The sequence below is a fragment of the Canis lupus genome, chromosome 12 (assembly GCF_003254725.2).
Source record: "Canis lupus dingo isolate Sandy chromosome 12, ASM325472v2, whole genome shotgun sequence".
Lineage (NCBI taxonomy): Eukaryota > Metazoa > Chordata > Mammalia > Carnivora > Canidae > Canis > Canis lupus.
The window spans coordinates 10018559-10033593 of record NC_064254.1 but is presented as its reverse complement, the minus strand read 5'-3'; the positions used below and the strand labels follow the sequence as shown (position 1 = coordinate 10033593).

At 41.1% G+C, this 15035-nt stretch overlaps 1 protein-coding gene across 12 annotated transcripts in view; it reads right to left on the bottom strand.

The window, feature by feature from the left end:
• Positions 1-6493: 6493 nt before the first annotated feature.
• The window catches only part of LOC112641559 (adenylate cyclase type 10-like), a 43362-nt gene continuing 34820 nt past the window's right edge, over positions 6494-15035 (bottom strand). For 7 of the 12 annotated variants that reach the window (XM_025418715.3, XM_025418716.3, XM_049092083.1 and 4 more), the window contains 11 exons: positions 14685-14904; positions 14199-14324; positions 12750-12922; positions 11871-12030; positions 9707-9911; positions 9521-9617; positions 8927-9045; positions 8550-8667; positions 7958-8156; positions 7223-7436; positions 6494-6736 (listed from right to left, as the gene is read on the bottom strand). In XM_025418715.3, coding sequence (XP_025274500.3) covers positions 6669-6736; positions 7223-7436; positions 7958-8156; positions 8550-8667; positions 8927-9045; positions 9521-9617; positions 9707-9911; positions 11871-12030; positions 12750-12922; positions 14199-14324; positions 14685-14904 — 1699 coding nt within the window. In that variant the 3' untranslated portion in view covers positions 6494-6668. Of the gene's footprint in view, positions 6737-7222; positions 7437-7957; positions 8157-8549; positions 8668-8926; positions 9046-9471; positions 9618-9706; positions 9912-10149; positions 10271-11870; positions 12031-12749; positions 12923-14198; positions 14325-14684; positions 14905-15035 lie in introns of those variants that run through there. The other 5 variants (XM_025418712.3, XM_025418713.3, XM_025418719.3 and 2 more) reach the window with 5 other exon arrangements.

The following is a 15035-nucleotide window of genomic DNA, read 5'->3' as shown; positions in this document are numbered from 1 at the left end:
TTAAAGAACTCAGAAAATTCTTTTTATTCTTTTTTCTCCAACTTTTATTTAAATTCTAGTTAACATATAGTGTCATATGGTTTCAGGAGTAGAATTTAGTGTTCATTGCTTATATATAACACCTGGTGCTCATCATAACACATGCCCTCCTTAAATTCTCTCTTCCAGGGGCACCTGGGTAGCTGTCAGTTAAGCATCAATTCTTGATTTCATTTCAGGCAATGAGACTGAGCCCTGCACTGGGCTCTGCACTGAGCATGGCGCCTGCTTAGGATCCTCTCCCTCCCTCTCTCTCTGTCTCGACCCTCCCCCTGCTTGCTCTCTTTCTCTCTGAAGGAGGAGAAGGAGGGAAGGAAGAGAAGAAGGGGGCAAGGAGGGGGAGGAGACTTAACAGACATCGGTAGAACACTCCACCCAACAACAGCAAAATACATATTCTTCTCAAGTATACATGTAACATTCTCCAGAATAGGCTATATATCTGCTATAAACAAGTTCTCCATAAATTTAAAAGGATTGAAATCATACAAAATATGCTGAGTATAATGGAATGAAATTAGAAATAAAAGAAATTTTGGAAACTCACAAATATGTGGAAATTAAACAACACACTTCTAAATAACAAATGGGTCAAAGAAAAATCACAAGAGAAATTATAAATACTTTAAGAGAAATGAATACAAAAACATAACATGGCAAAGCTTAGAGGATTCAGCAAACTCAGTGCTTAGAGGGAAATTTATAGCTGTATACACCTATATCAAAAAAGAATAAAGATCTCAAATCAAAAACCTAAATTTCCACCTGAAGCAACTAGAAATAGGACAGATTAAGCCCAAAGCAAGCAGAAGAAAGGAAATAGTAAAGATTAGAGCAGAAATGAATGAAATAGAGAATAGAAAAAGAAAAAAACCCAGCAAAACTAAGTGTTGATTCTTTGAAAAGATTAACAAAATTGACAAATCTTAGCTGAGGTTATTTTCTTAGCCAAACAAAACAAAACAAAACAAAACAAAAAACAAAGAGAAGACTCATATTACTAAATGAGTAATGAAAGTGGAAGGAGAACTACTGACTTTATGAAATTAGAAGGATTATAAGGAAAATTGTGGACAATTGTTTATCATCAAAATAGATAACCTAGATGAAATGATGAATTCCTAGAAAGACACAAACTACTGAAACTGACTCAAGATTAAATAGAAAATCTCAACAGATCTACAACAAGTAAAAAAGTTTAATTAATAATCAAAAAACTTGCCAGAAAGAGAAGCCCAGGCCCAGATGGTTTCCTGGTGAATTCTAGCAAACATTAAAAGAGTTTTAAAACCAATCCTTCACAAATTCTTCCCAAAAAATGGAAGAGGCAGGAACATTTATCAACTCATTCAATGAGGCCAGTTTTACCTTGATGCAAAAACCAGACAAAGAGATCACAAGAGAACTACTGAACAACATCTCTCTTATGAATGAGATCCAAAATCCTCAACAAAATACTAGCCAATAGGCCCTAGCAATAAATAGAAAGGATTATATACCATGAAAAAATGGGATTTATCCCAGGAATACAAAATTGTTTTTATACATTAAAATCACTAAGATATACCATATTAATAGAAAAAGGAACAAAAACACATGATCCTCTCAACATAGAAAAAGCATTTGGCAAAATCCATACCCTATCATCACACAAATGCTCAACAAAGTAGGAGGATCTGGGAATTTCCTCAACCTGACAAAGGGCATTTACAAAAACTCACAGCTAACTTAATACTTTAAAAAGATAAAAAACTGGGCAGCCTGGGTGGTTCAAAGGTTTAGCACCGCCTTTGGCCCAGGGCATGATCCTGGAGTCCCAGAATCAAGTCCCACGTTGGGCTCTCTGCATGGAGCCTGCTTCTCCCTCTGCCTGTGTCTCTGCCTCTCTCTCTCTCTCTCTCTCTCTCTCTCTCTGTGTCTCATGAATAAATAGAATATTTTAAATAAAATAAAATAAAATAAAATAAAATAAAATAAAATGGTAAAAAACTAAAAGCTTTGTCCCTAAGATTGAGGACAAGACAAAGATGTCCACTTTTGCCATTTTAATTCAATACTGTACTATAGGTTCTAGCAAGTGTAATTAGGCAAGAAAAAGAAATAAAAAGCACCTAGATTGGAAAGGAAGTAAAATTATTTCCATTTGTAGATGATATGATCTTGTATATACAAAATCCTAAAAATCTACAAAAAAACTTAGAGTTCATAACTGAGTTCAGCAGTTATAGGATACAAAATCAATATACAAAAATCAGTTTTATTTCTATGCACTAGTAGTGAGTAACTCAAAAATGAAATTAAGAAAACAATTCCATTACAACAGAACTAAGAATAATAAAATATTTATGCATAAATTTAACAAAAATGTTCAAGATCTGTACATTGAAAACTATAAAACATTATTGAAGGAAATTAAAAGAGACCTAAATATATGGAAAAGATAAGACATTTTCATGGATCAGAAAACTTAATATGGTTAAGATAGCAATTCTTCCCCAACTTACTTACAGATTCAACTCAATCCCTATCAAAATTACAGCTGCCCTTTTTGTAGAAATTGACAAGCTGATCCTAAAAGTCATATGGAAATGCAAGGAGCCCTGAGCAGCTTTAGCTGCTTGTTTTAACAATCTTGAAAAAGAATGATAAAGTTGGAGGACTCATATTCCTGATTTTAAAACTTACTACAAAGCTACATCAAGATGGTGTGTACTGGCATGAGCCACAGAGAACAATGGGACAGAACTGAGAGTTCAGAAGTAGACCCATACATCTAACAAAACCGTGTGTCAACAAGAGTGTCATTTAAATGGGGGAAAAGAGTAGTCTTTTAAACAAATAGTTTTGAGACAAGTAGATACCACATGCAAAGAAAGAATTTGGAAATGCAAAAAATAAATCAAAATAAATCAAAGATCTAAAAGAGCTAAAACTATATAAAACTCTTAGAAAAAAAGAAGTGTAAACCTTCACGATTTCTAAGATACAACACTTAAAGCACAAGTAACCCAAAAACCAGATAAATTGTACTTCATGAAAACTTAATACATTTTTGCTGCAAAATGGTATCATCATGAAAGTGAAGACAATTCACAGAATGAGTGAAAATATGTGTAAATCAAATCTGATAAGGGTCTAGTATTATACTTTTAAAAACTCTTTAATCTCAACAATAAAAAGACATGTAACCTAATAAAAAATGAGCGGAGGATTCCAAAAGACATTTCCCAAGAAGATTGACAAATGGCCAATAAGCTCATAAAAATGTTTGATATCATTAGGCATAAAGGAAATGCAAATCAACGTCACAATAAGATGCCACTTTATATCCACGAGAATGCCTATATCAAAAAGAGAAGTAGGGGCACCTGTGTGGCTCAGTCAGCTGAGCGTTTGAATCTTGGTTTCAGCTCCGGTCATGATCTCAGGGTCATGAGATTGAGCCCCACACTGGGCTCCATGACCAGTATGGAGTCTGCTTGAGATTTTCTCTCTCTCCCTCTGCCTTTGACCCTCCCCTCTGCTCATGCTCTCTCTCTCTCTCAAAATATATAAATAAAATCTTAAAAAAAGAGAAGCAGTAACACATGTTAACCAGGTGAGTCTGTGGAAAACTGGAATCCTCACACATTGCTGATGGGACTATAAAATACAATAGCAACTTTGGGAAACAGTTTGACAGCTCCTTACAAAGTTAGACACAGAGTTTCTGTATAACCCAATAATTCCATTCATCGGTATATACTCAAGAGATTTGAAAATATATGTTCATACAAAAGCTTACACACAGATGTTTATACTAGTATTATTCATAACAGTCAAAAAGTGGAAACAACCCATGTGTCCATAAGCTGGTGTGAATGGATAAATGAAGTGTGATCTATACAATATAATGCTATCCAATCATAAAAAGGAATGCTACAACAACATGGATGAACCTTGGAAAGATTATGCTAAGTGGAAGAAGCCAGACACAAAGGGCATATATAATGATTCTATTTATATGAAATGTCCAGAAAAGGTAAGTACATAGAGACAGATGGTTACTAGGGGCTGGGAGAAGAGGGATTGTGTAGGGACTGCTAATGGGCAGAGAGTTCCCAGTTCTTTGGAGTGATAAAAATGTTCTGAAATTAGATAGTGGCGATGGTTGCATAATTTTGTGATATGCTAAAAGCCACTGGGTATTATACACAACTGATAGATTATTGAACACTATAAAAAAAGAAATAAAAAATTTAAAAGCCACTGAACTGTCTTTTTAAAGGGTGGATTCTTTTTAATTTTTAAAAAATTTTATTTAAATTCAATTTGTGAACATGAAATATAACACACAGTGCTCATCTCATCGTGTGCCCTCTTTAATGCCTATCACCTAGTCACCCTATCTTCCCACCCACTTCCCCTTCTGAAAGGATGGGTTCTATTTCAATTATAAAAATTGCCAAAAGGGAAAAAATTGCAAAAAAATAGAAAGAGAGAAAGAAAGAGAGAGAGAGAGAGAAGAAAGGAAAGGAAAGGAAAGGAAAGGAAAGGAAAGGAAAGGAAAGAAAAGAAAAGAAAAGAAAAGAAAAGAAAAGAAAAGAAAAGAAAAGAAAAGAGAAAAAGGAAAGAGCAACACAATTGACTAGTTAGTACTATTTGTGGGAAAGAAGGGTGCAGTAAATATGCTATTGCTTGTAGGTGCACAAATAATTTTGCAAGGATACACAAAGAAGTGGTAACACAGATCAGCTCTGGGGAGGAGGGACTAGTGGCTGGAGGGCAGGAATGGGAAAGACTTTCACTGTTAGACACTTTGTTCCTTCTGAAAACTGCCACATTACTGTATAATCTGTATTTAAATATAAAAATTAAATTGATAATAATAGCTAATACTCATTGAGTGCTTACTTTGTGTCAAATACTGTTCTAAGTGTTTTATGTTTATCATCACAATAATGTTCTTTATTCTGTTTTTATCCTCATTTACAGAAAGGGAAACTGAAGCATAAAGAAGATAAATTTATGCTAACACAGCAAATAAATAGCAGAATTAGAATTTGAACCCAGGTTGTCTGGCTCCAGAGTCCCTGGTGCCTCTCAGAAATTTAAAGAAGTGGAGGAGGAAAAGAGGTTAAAAGGACTAAGGAAGAAGGAGATAAGAGACAGAGGAATGGAAGGGGGAGTAGAGAGGGAGTAGAGGGAGAGGAAGGAGGGTAATAAGAGGTGGGAAAGGGGATCCCTGGGTGGCGCAGCGGTTTGGCGCCTGCCTTTGGCCCGGGGCGCGATCCTGGAGACCCGGGATCGAGTCCCACAGTCGGGCTCCCGGTGCATGAACCTGCTTCTCCCTCTGCCTGTGTCTCTGCCTCTCTCTCTCTCTCTCTCTCTCTGTGTGTGTGACTATCATGAATTAAAAAAAAAAAATAAGAGGTGGGAAAAAAAGGTGAAATAGGGGAGAGGGGGAACAGGGAAAGTACAGACCAGACAGCAGGATTTAAGTGGCCAATACAGGGCTCCTTTTCCCAAACACCTCCCTGCTTGTCCTTAAAGTTCTGATCATGGTCATTTGAACAGAATATTGAAGACTGGGTACAGGATAGCTTACCATAGGCTAGGTCCCACGAAAGTCTCTATAGCCTAGTGCAGAACTCTGGAATCAAATTTGAGTTCAAATCCCAGCTCCATCATTTTGTGACTGTGTGTCTCCTGGGGTAAGACTTTCCTAAGCTTCAGTTTCTTCATCTGTAATATGAAGATAAAATTAAGTACTTGCAGGCAGCCCAGGTGGCTTAGTGGTTTAGCGCCACCTTTGGCCCAGGGTGTGATCCTGGAGACCAGGGATGGAGTCCCACGTCGGGCTCCCTGCTTCTCTCTCTCTCTCTCTCTCTCTCAATCTCTCTCATTGTCTCTCATTGTCTCTCATGAATAAATAAAATAAAATCTTTTTTAAAAAGTACTTGCTTCACAGAGTAGATAAAAGGATTTAAAGAATGTATTTCAAGCACTAGATGATTGAGTTATAAAGTGTAAAAAAATCAGTAGGAAGATCAGGCTCAGTCTAAGAAAGGCCATCAAACAGATAAAGGTTAAAGGCAGCAGCTCTAGAAAGGGAGAATAAAGAAAGAAGAGAGCTAGACTCATGTACACGTTGGCAATTTGAGTTTCATGTAGGAATCCCCAAAAGAGACGTGGATTCCCACAGCCCTCTGAACCTCTTAGAAGATTCCTCAACTTCTTAGGAGCCTATCACCCTATCTGTGCCAAGAGGGTGACATCAAAGCACTTGTTTTGCCAGCTTTCCATAAGTAACCACACCCTCTGCATTAGGGCTGTGTTTTCCATTTGCTAATGGATCTTGCCTTATAGAAGAAGCAATCTGTCCATCTCAAAGCCTCCCAGGCCTCCATTCTATGCTGCTTCTGATTTCTTCCTCACTTGTTCCAATGACTGTTAAGAGTTAAAAAGGTCTAAGTTTCATGCTTCAGAAACATAGGCTTTTATTTTGACAAAGCTATAGATAGTAGTTACTGTAAAAGGGTAATATGTTGAATATGTCCACTATACAGTATCTTCAAAAGGAGAACTTGGGTCATTTCTTTGTGTTATATACAACAAGAAAACCATGGTCCCTTTAGATGGCTTTTTTTTTAACATGTACATTCTTGAATTTCTTCTTCATTCTTATTCTCCTTGACATCAGCCATTCTGTCAAATCCTGAAAGAGGAACATAAAAAATATCCCAAATCCCAAAGAATGTCTCAGCAATTACAAATCTAACTCATGGCCTAGAAAAGGAGATTTGCTGGGCCCCAAGGGAAGAACTATAAACTTTCCTCTTTTTCTTGCCCACATCTTACCATTTACCTTCATAGACATTACACTGTGGATTCTTAAGCCTTCTTTCTCCCTTAGTGACCATCCAGCTCCTCCATAGAAACAATTTAGTTATTTAAGCTGGGATCAAGGAGGAATTTTCTCTGCTTATGGGTTACAGATGCTGGAACAAAGGGCTGAGAAAAGGGCCCTGTCTGTCTGGGGTGGGCCTGGTACCAGTGAGAGGATGATAATTACCTGTGGACAAGGACTAACTCCTCATAGCTTTGCATCCCTTCTTTCTTTGGAGCAGCCTTTAGCTGCCTGTAAGGGTCCAGACCTGTCTGTGACGTCTCTCAGGCTAGGGTTCAAGGAATGAATGCTTACTCTGTATTCCTAAATGTCCTCCAAAGGAGTGGTTTTCCTCCAGGTATTCTCCCTCTATCCAAATCCTGGCCAAGCAGGTGTCAAAAGGTCTGATGATGTTAGTCGAGGACATGGATTCTCTCTTTCCATATCTCATTACAGAGGCTTTAAGCTCAGAGACCCACTGGTGATAGACTGGGCAGGTCACACACCGAGAGAAGAACTCCTTACAGTACTGGAAGGAGAAGAAACTCCATGAGGTCAAGGATGGATTTGTCCTTCCTCCGCTCTGCTCCACCAGGACCTAGGACAGTGCCCAGTCAGTTATGTGCCCAGGCTTTGGGGGTCAGAGAGGAGGCACTCATGGCAGAGCAGTCCCAGAGAGTTGGTTTTGAGCTAGGGTTTAACCAGAATGCCTTAGATGCAGAAAGAAGGGCTGTAGGAAGATGTGTCAAACTGAGCCAGAGTGGGTCCACTGAGAAGTACTAAATGTTAACATTTTAGTGGTAGTGGGTAGTAGCTGTGCAAAGGCAGAAAGTCAGGGAATCCAGTCCTGGCCTACATGCAAGATTATCTGGGAGGGTACATGAGGTACATGGAAAGATTTTCTAGGTGGAAGAAAAAAGTGTTTGACAAGGAAAGAGAGACAGAAGCAGCAAGGAGAAGAATAAGGGAGAGATGCAGGTAACAAAAAGGGTACCACAGGACCAAACTAGAACTTAGGTGACAGGTGAAGGACAGTAGAGAAACAGGTACCTTGAGGGTTTGGCTGCAAGTCTCTGGCAGAGTGTGCATGAAGACACTGTCTGGCATTTTTTGTAACATTAGCACATGGCACTCCAGGAATCGGACAAAACCATGTGAACCAAATAGTGAGGCATTGGTTCTTTTCACCAACTGGCGAGCCTTGGAGAAGTGGTGCTCAAAGAGATTCCACTGGGAGTCCTGGGCAAACCTAGAGGGAAGAATCACAGCTCTCAGCTCCATCCCCTGAGCCATCACTTCTTTAAGGCTGTAAGATCTCCTGGACAGTCGGAACTGTGATGTGGGCCAGTGGCCAAGGCTACTAACTCACATGAAGGGGACTTAAATGGAGACTGTGGGACATCCAGCACTTAAATGTAACCTTAAACTTAACCCTAAAGCTATAGACCCAAACCTGCCCAGGGACAAGAAGAACCCTTTTAATAAGATGGGAGGGGGTAGGAGGTAAAGGTCTTTAGGAATAGGGACTGATGCAGAATACCCCCCTGCCTGGAGGGGTAAAAGGCAGTAGCTTAAATGACCCCATGATGTCCTTAAGTTTCTACCCTTTCCCACTGAGTGAGACTCTGGTACCCCACATTACCACATGGCCAGAGATGAGTGGACCCCCAGCATGACATTACTCTGAGAGTTTAGAATGCAGCTGTGCTCACAGTGTTGAATGAAATGCAGACACTCGCCAAAGGGCCGACACAGCAATCCTGTGGACAGACAAGGTAACCAGGCTGAGGTCAGTTGTCAGCATAGGAACTGGTATAGAAGGTATGTGGTATAGGGGAGCAGACAACACCTGAAACACAGACACCCTGAATCACAATGTGGTTCCTGGATTTTAAGGAACCAGGGACTAGGAGCAGGGGCCATGCCCAAGGGAGAGGCTCATGACTACCTGTGTTCCAAACACAGGGCGCTGAGGTCTGAATCCTTCGGGAATATAGCAGAGCCCTGCACAAGATTTACCTTCTCCGTAGAGCAGCAGATCTAAGCAAGCAGAATAGAAGCAGGCCAGGCCAAGGACATCATGACCGTGGGAAATGAGCACCCATTGACGCTCCAGCACATGGACACACAGATCAAATCTGCCAAGAGACAGAGCCACTGGGACCCACTAGGGAGTGAGGAGGATGGTACAGGAGAGGAGGGGATCTTACATCTCCAAAGTAGTCTAACATCCCCCAGATCTCCTCGCCTTAGTTCTATTTAATACAGAAATTATGTGTGCTTGAGATCAGACCTGATTCTCAGCAAAGGAAGTGGGCAAATGCCTCTGAGTCAGTTTCTAGGTTCTTTCTTGAGCTGTTGCAATCCCTACCTCTTTGTGAAGAAATGAAGGAGGAAGGGAAGGGGGTCAAAGTGGGGGTGGGAAGGAGGATGAATATGCATTTCCACTCCCAAGCCCCACACTTAAGACGGCTTCCTGGAGTGACTAGAGAAGAGACAGCACTGGCTGTAAGAAATGGAACCGTGTCTCCCCCTCCATTTCAAACTTCTTTTGAAGATCATACCCTCCCCTCTTAGGCAACAAATACAAATAGCAGTAAATGCTCTTAATACTTCTTCTTCAGAAATGCAGATCTGAAGAGAACTGAGAGAACCAGATTCTCCAGAGCTGGTTTCTTGAGGTGTCTGCATATCTCATGAGCTTGAAAACCTAAGGAGGTGAAAGAGCACTGTGTGAGGCCTAGTGGTGAACTTGGCCTCTCTAAGAGCCTTAGGCCCACCAGCGCCAAGCCCCATTACCCAGCTTGATGGAGAAGTCCAGATGGCCGAGGCAGAGCTTGGTGTAGGCCAAGGCCTGCATGAGCTGGGCTGTGGCCAGCAATCCCTCCCTGGAGAACCAGCATAGGCTGCTTTTCTGAATGGCCATCTGCTCACAGTGCAGCCACTTGTCCCTGTCACCCGTATTCTGGGAGAACTGGGATAGGGCCACATAGGTAGAGACAACCTGTAGGACAACAAACATGGGGCAAAATGTTCCTACTGTACATTCCTGCTACACTTCCATCATGTCCCTTTCCTGCATGAAGAGCCCACAATGGGGCCTTGCTGCCCACGTAATCGGGGCCTGCTGGAGTCCCTATCACTCTCCCCAACTCCCGCTGTGAAAACACACTCCTTCTCGCCCTCACACTTCTGATCTGATCTTTCCCACTGCCTGATCTTTAAACAAATGCTTTTTTTACCTGCCCCCCTTTTTCTCCAGTCTTGGACCTTCTCTTCAAAACACTGGCCAAACTGCACTTCTATGTTTTCTCTAACGAAGGCCTCTGATTCTCGTTCCTTGGAACTCTTCAGAACTGCTGCCTACATGTCGGTTATAAGTATGTGCACATTTGACATCAATGACTCTCTTCTTCAAACACTGTCTTCACTACATTTTGAGGACATCATATTCTCTTGGCAACTGCTCAGTTTCTTTTGCCAATTTCTCTTTATGACCCTGACCTCTTAATCTTGGAGCTGTTAAGTTTGGACCTTGGCTCATTCCCTTGGGAGATCTCACTTAGTTTCATGGCTTTAAATACTTTTTACACACGGATAACCCTTACAATTCTATTTCCAGTTCCCTGACCTCTCTCATGGACCCCACATTTGCATATTCAACTGCTTACTTAACTTCTCCATCTAGATGTCTAATAAGCATCTCAAACATGTCTAAAACCTGGCTCCAATCTCCCCCCAAATATGTTTCTTGTTCAGACTGCCCCATCCTAACTAAGAGCGTCTCTATCTCTCCAGAAGTCCAGGTTGCAAATCGTGGGATTATCCTTGACTCTTCTTTCTTTCCCATCCCAGAACTCATCAACTTAGTGAATCTTATTGGTTCTCTCCTAACAGAAGACCACTCCTCCTGCTTTCTCTGCCACCACAACAATCCAAGCCAACTATCTCTTGCCTGTATTGCTGCGATAGCCTCCTAATTTACCTCCCTGCTTCCTCTCTTCCCTCCGTCAACTGATTCTCAATACAGCAGAAAGAATGATCCTATTGAAATAAAAGTAGACTCTGTCACTCCTCTTTTCAGAACCTACCACTTGCTTCCCATCTTCTGTAAAGTCCAAACTCCTATAGTGGCCTACAGGCCTGCACCATCTGCCATCCACCTTCCCTTGGCTCTCTCTGGTCACCTCCTGGTTCTGTCTTCTCCCTTCTAGTCACAGTGGCTTCCTCACTGTTCCTCAAACATGGGCAGCATACCTTGTGCATCACACTGCCTTCTGCCTGTCTACTATTCTCCCTGATAGCCATGTGGCTTTCTTCCTCACCTCCTTCAGATATTTGCCCAAATGTCACTGGCTCGTTGAGGATTTTCCTACCACCTTGTTTAAAACTGTACCCCATGCCCAGCTCCCAGAACCCCACGGGCCCCTGACTCCACTTAATATTTCTCCACTGCATTTATTATCACCTAACATTCCATATATTTCACTGATCTCTTCTTGTCTGTTTCCCTGGAGCCAGGATCAGTGCCCGGTACATAATGGGTGTTCATCAAATATTTATTGAACAGATGGATAAAAAAGAGAGATAGATAGATGGACACTAAAATTAAGAAGACATTTCCCTTCCTTCTTTTTTCCTAAGTCAGCAATTTGAATCCTTTTTTTAGGTCATGGACTTCTTTAAGAATCCGATGAAAGCTATGACCAGTTCCCTACCTCCCTCCACTCCCCAAGTGTTTTTGAATATACAACCAAAGCTGACATTCAGTTCAGGGAACTCATAGACAGCCACACCTGGAAACCCATCTAAAAGCTGCAATATGAGAAATGCTGCTCAAACATATGATCAGTATGTCTCATTAAGTCTGGGTTATTGTAGAGCCAAGCTAAACTCAGGAATCTCTCTCCCTGCGTCTCAGGTTTCTGAGTGAGGTGCAGAGGTGAAGCAAGGATTTGCCTACCTGGGCTTCATTTGCAAACTCCTCAGCAGAATTCTTCTGCATAAGAGTGGCGAGGCAGGCAAACCTGTGGCTGCTGACTGTGGTCTCCAGGTTATAGAGCTGCCAGAGCAGGGAGAGGCAGTGTACCTGCTGCTGCAGGACTGCCAGCTTCTTCTTGCTGCTGTGAAGCACAGAGCGCTTAGTATGCCCTTAGTCTGCACCAGTGCCCAACTATCCCTCCCCACAAAAATCCAAATCTATTCATCAAGGGGCCTTCTACAGGCTTTCAAACTCAGACATGTTCCTGGGATCCCATTGCTTCTAGCCCCATAAACCTTTTATTTTTTTTTTTCAAAGTAGGCCCCACATCTAGCATAGGACTTGAACTCATGTCCCTGAGATTAAGAGTCCTGTGCTCTTACTAAGCCAGCCAGGTTCCTCAAATCAAATCATCCTTCTTGATTGGAAAAATTCAAAGAAGTGTTTTTAAAGGGTTCATTCTTTGAATTGCTATTTTGAATATATTTCCTATAAGTTATTACAGTTTAATAACTGGGCAGCAATTTAGTGTTTTGTATATATATCAGAAATAATATTAAATTGCTATATATATGTATATATATGTATATACACACATACATATATGTATCTTGATTTGAAAAAGACAGGGTAATATGTATTTTTATTTGAAAAACATAGGGTAACACCAGGCTTCAAAACCAAAAGAAGTCCTCATTCTGCTATATTTTATTGGTTCAGAGAGTAAGGTAGAGGAACCGGAACTGCCATATGCTTGGAAGAGGAGGAGTCTTAGGTCAATAGAGGCAATACTCCACGCCTGGTCCCAGTTTAGTTCTCTGTGGTCCTAAAGGGACCGGATGACTTGGCCAGGCTCCTCACTTCTCACTGGGGTTGTTTGGAGGTTGGCTTAGGGAACAGGAACGCCAATATTTTTCTAGGAATGTTTGGAAAAGGACACCAAACCAGGTCCAAGGGAAATTCCTTTTCAGCAGTCGAAGGGCTTGCCTGGCCAATTTTTTGGCCAAGGTGATCTGTCCCATGTTGAAACAGACCTGGAGATGAGAAAATGAGAAACAACAATGTAAACTCTGTAAGCTCTGGACATAATACACTGGCTCTTTCATTTAGGGCTAGAACTCAGGCCACTGAGGCGTCAGAGTAAGGGCACCATAGGGCTGTGCCACACTAACCAGCACCAGTAGAACCGTGTGTGGGTAAAGGAGTGAGAAAATATGGCTGTGGATAAAACACCCTCTTTTCTCATCTCCCACATTTGTCAGAAGGCTGACTTTGAATTTTGATCTTTTCCTGGGGTAGCATTATATGTATGGTATGATACTCTATCACGATGCTGGGTGGCAGCAGTGGGTACACTCCCTGTCACCCATTGGATCATACGGGTAAACGACTGATACAACAATCATTCTGTCCCCATATAACCATTCTATTTTTCACTTTCAGTATTGTACACAATAAGTTCCATGAGATACTCAACACTTTATTCTAAAACAGGCTTTGTGTTAGATAATTTTGCCCAACTGTAGGCTAATATAAGTGTTCTCACTATGTTTAAGATTAGCCAGGCTGAACTAAGATGTTTGGTAGGTTAGGTGTATTAAATGCATTTTCAACTTGTGATAGATATATTAGATTTGGCTACATGATATTTTCAACTTATTATGGGTTTATTGAGATGTAACCCCATCACAAGTCAAGGAAGATGTGTAATCTTGATGGACAATTTGGCAATATATTTATTAAATGTAAAATCATTCCTATCTTCCACCTTAGCATTTCTACCCCTGGAAATTTCTGTTACAGAAACATTTTTACAAGGAAGAAAGAGATATATACAAGAATAATCACTGTAGTAATCCTTGTAATAATCTCAAATTAGAGACAACCTAAATGCACGTGAAGAACGGACTGATTAATCTTTGATATAAGCATACAAGGGAGTGCTTGGCAGCTGTAACTGGATGCACACTAATATACAAAAATGTTCAGTCTATACTGTCAAGAATAAAAGTCAGCTGCAGAAGAAAGAGAATGTAGAATATGATTTTTAAAAACCATAGAAAATAATAATGATATGCCTATGTGTATATTTCTGGTGGAATATGCACATTATTAACTATGCTGGGGGCAGCATGGAGCTCTTTTCACTTTCTACATATTGTGTATTGCTATGATTGGAATTTGTAAAACCTTCTCTCACATTATCACATTTATAGTTGCATGCAAAAGTCACAAAGATTTTTAAAGGGAATAATGGGGTAACCCTCAAGGAGAAACAACTCAAACTTCAGGGTCCTGCCCTGACTTTACCTCTGACCGAAGACAGCAGAAAGTGGCCTCCTCAAACTGACAGATCTTCACCTTGTGATTTTTCAAAAATGAGAATGCTGAGGGCTGCCCCAGAAGACTGCTTGCCTTCTTCAAATAAAGGAAGGCCTCCAAACAAGACAAGGGATGGAGAAACAAGATTAAGATTCAGATGACCCTAGTAGTGCGATGAGGACGAAGCCTGGAATAAGGTTATGATGAAGTCAAAACTTGGATTGGAATCAGGGTGGTTTCACAGTTAGAAATGGGGAGCTGGATGGCACACCTAAGTCAGGGGCAGGGCCAGCAGCGCTTGGTGCTCTTGGACTGGACATTCCCACTTCATGTTTTCTCCTAAACACCTTCCAGCTCCTTTCTCTCTCCTCTTTGCTCCATTTTTCACCCAAGCTGACTTGACCATAAGAAATCCCCACCAACTTCTCCAAGTGAAAGGACTCAGCTCAGGGGCAGGGAACAGAGCTTGCTCACCATGTAATTATCTGATAGGTCCAAGGAGGCAGCAGCAGCCTCCAGCAGGTAATAAAATGCACATGTGGTTTCTCCAATGACCAGGCAGTGGTGGATGAGTGGTGAGAGCACTAACTTCAGGATATCCTCACAGTGACAGGGCTTGGTGGTCAACATGTCTTTCTCGGGGCTGGCCTGAGACAGCTTCCTGTTCACTTGATCCAGGAACTCTTCCTCTGTTCTTTATGGGAAGAAGGTGAACAGAGAGTGGTCACAAAGCAGCCACTGTTCTCGGCATATTACCAGGCTCCAAGCCACTTGTTCCAGGAGGCCTTCCTTTATAGCTCATTAATTCTATGTTTAGCCTTCTCC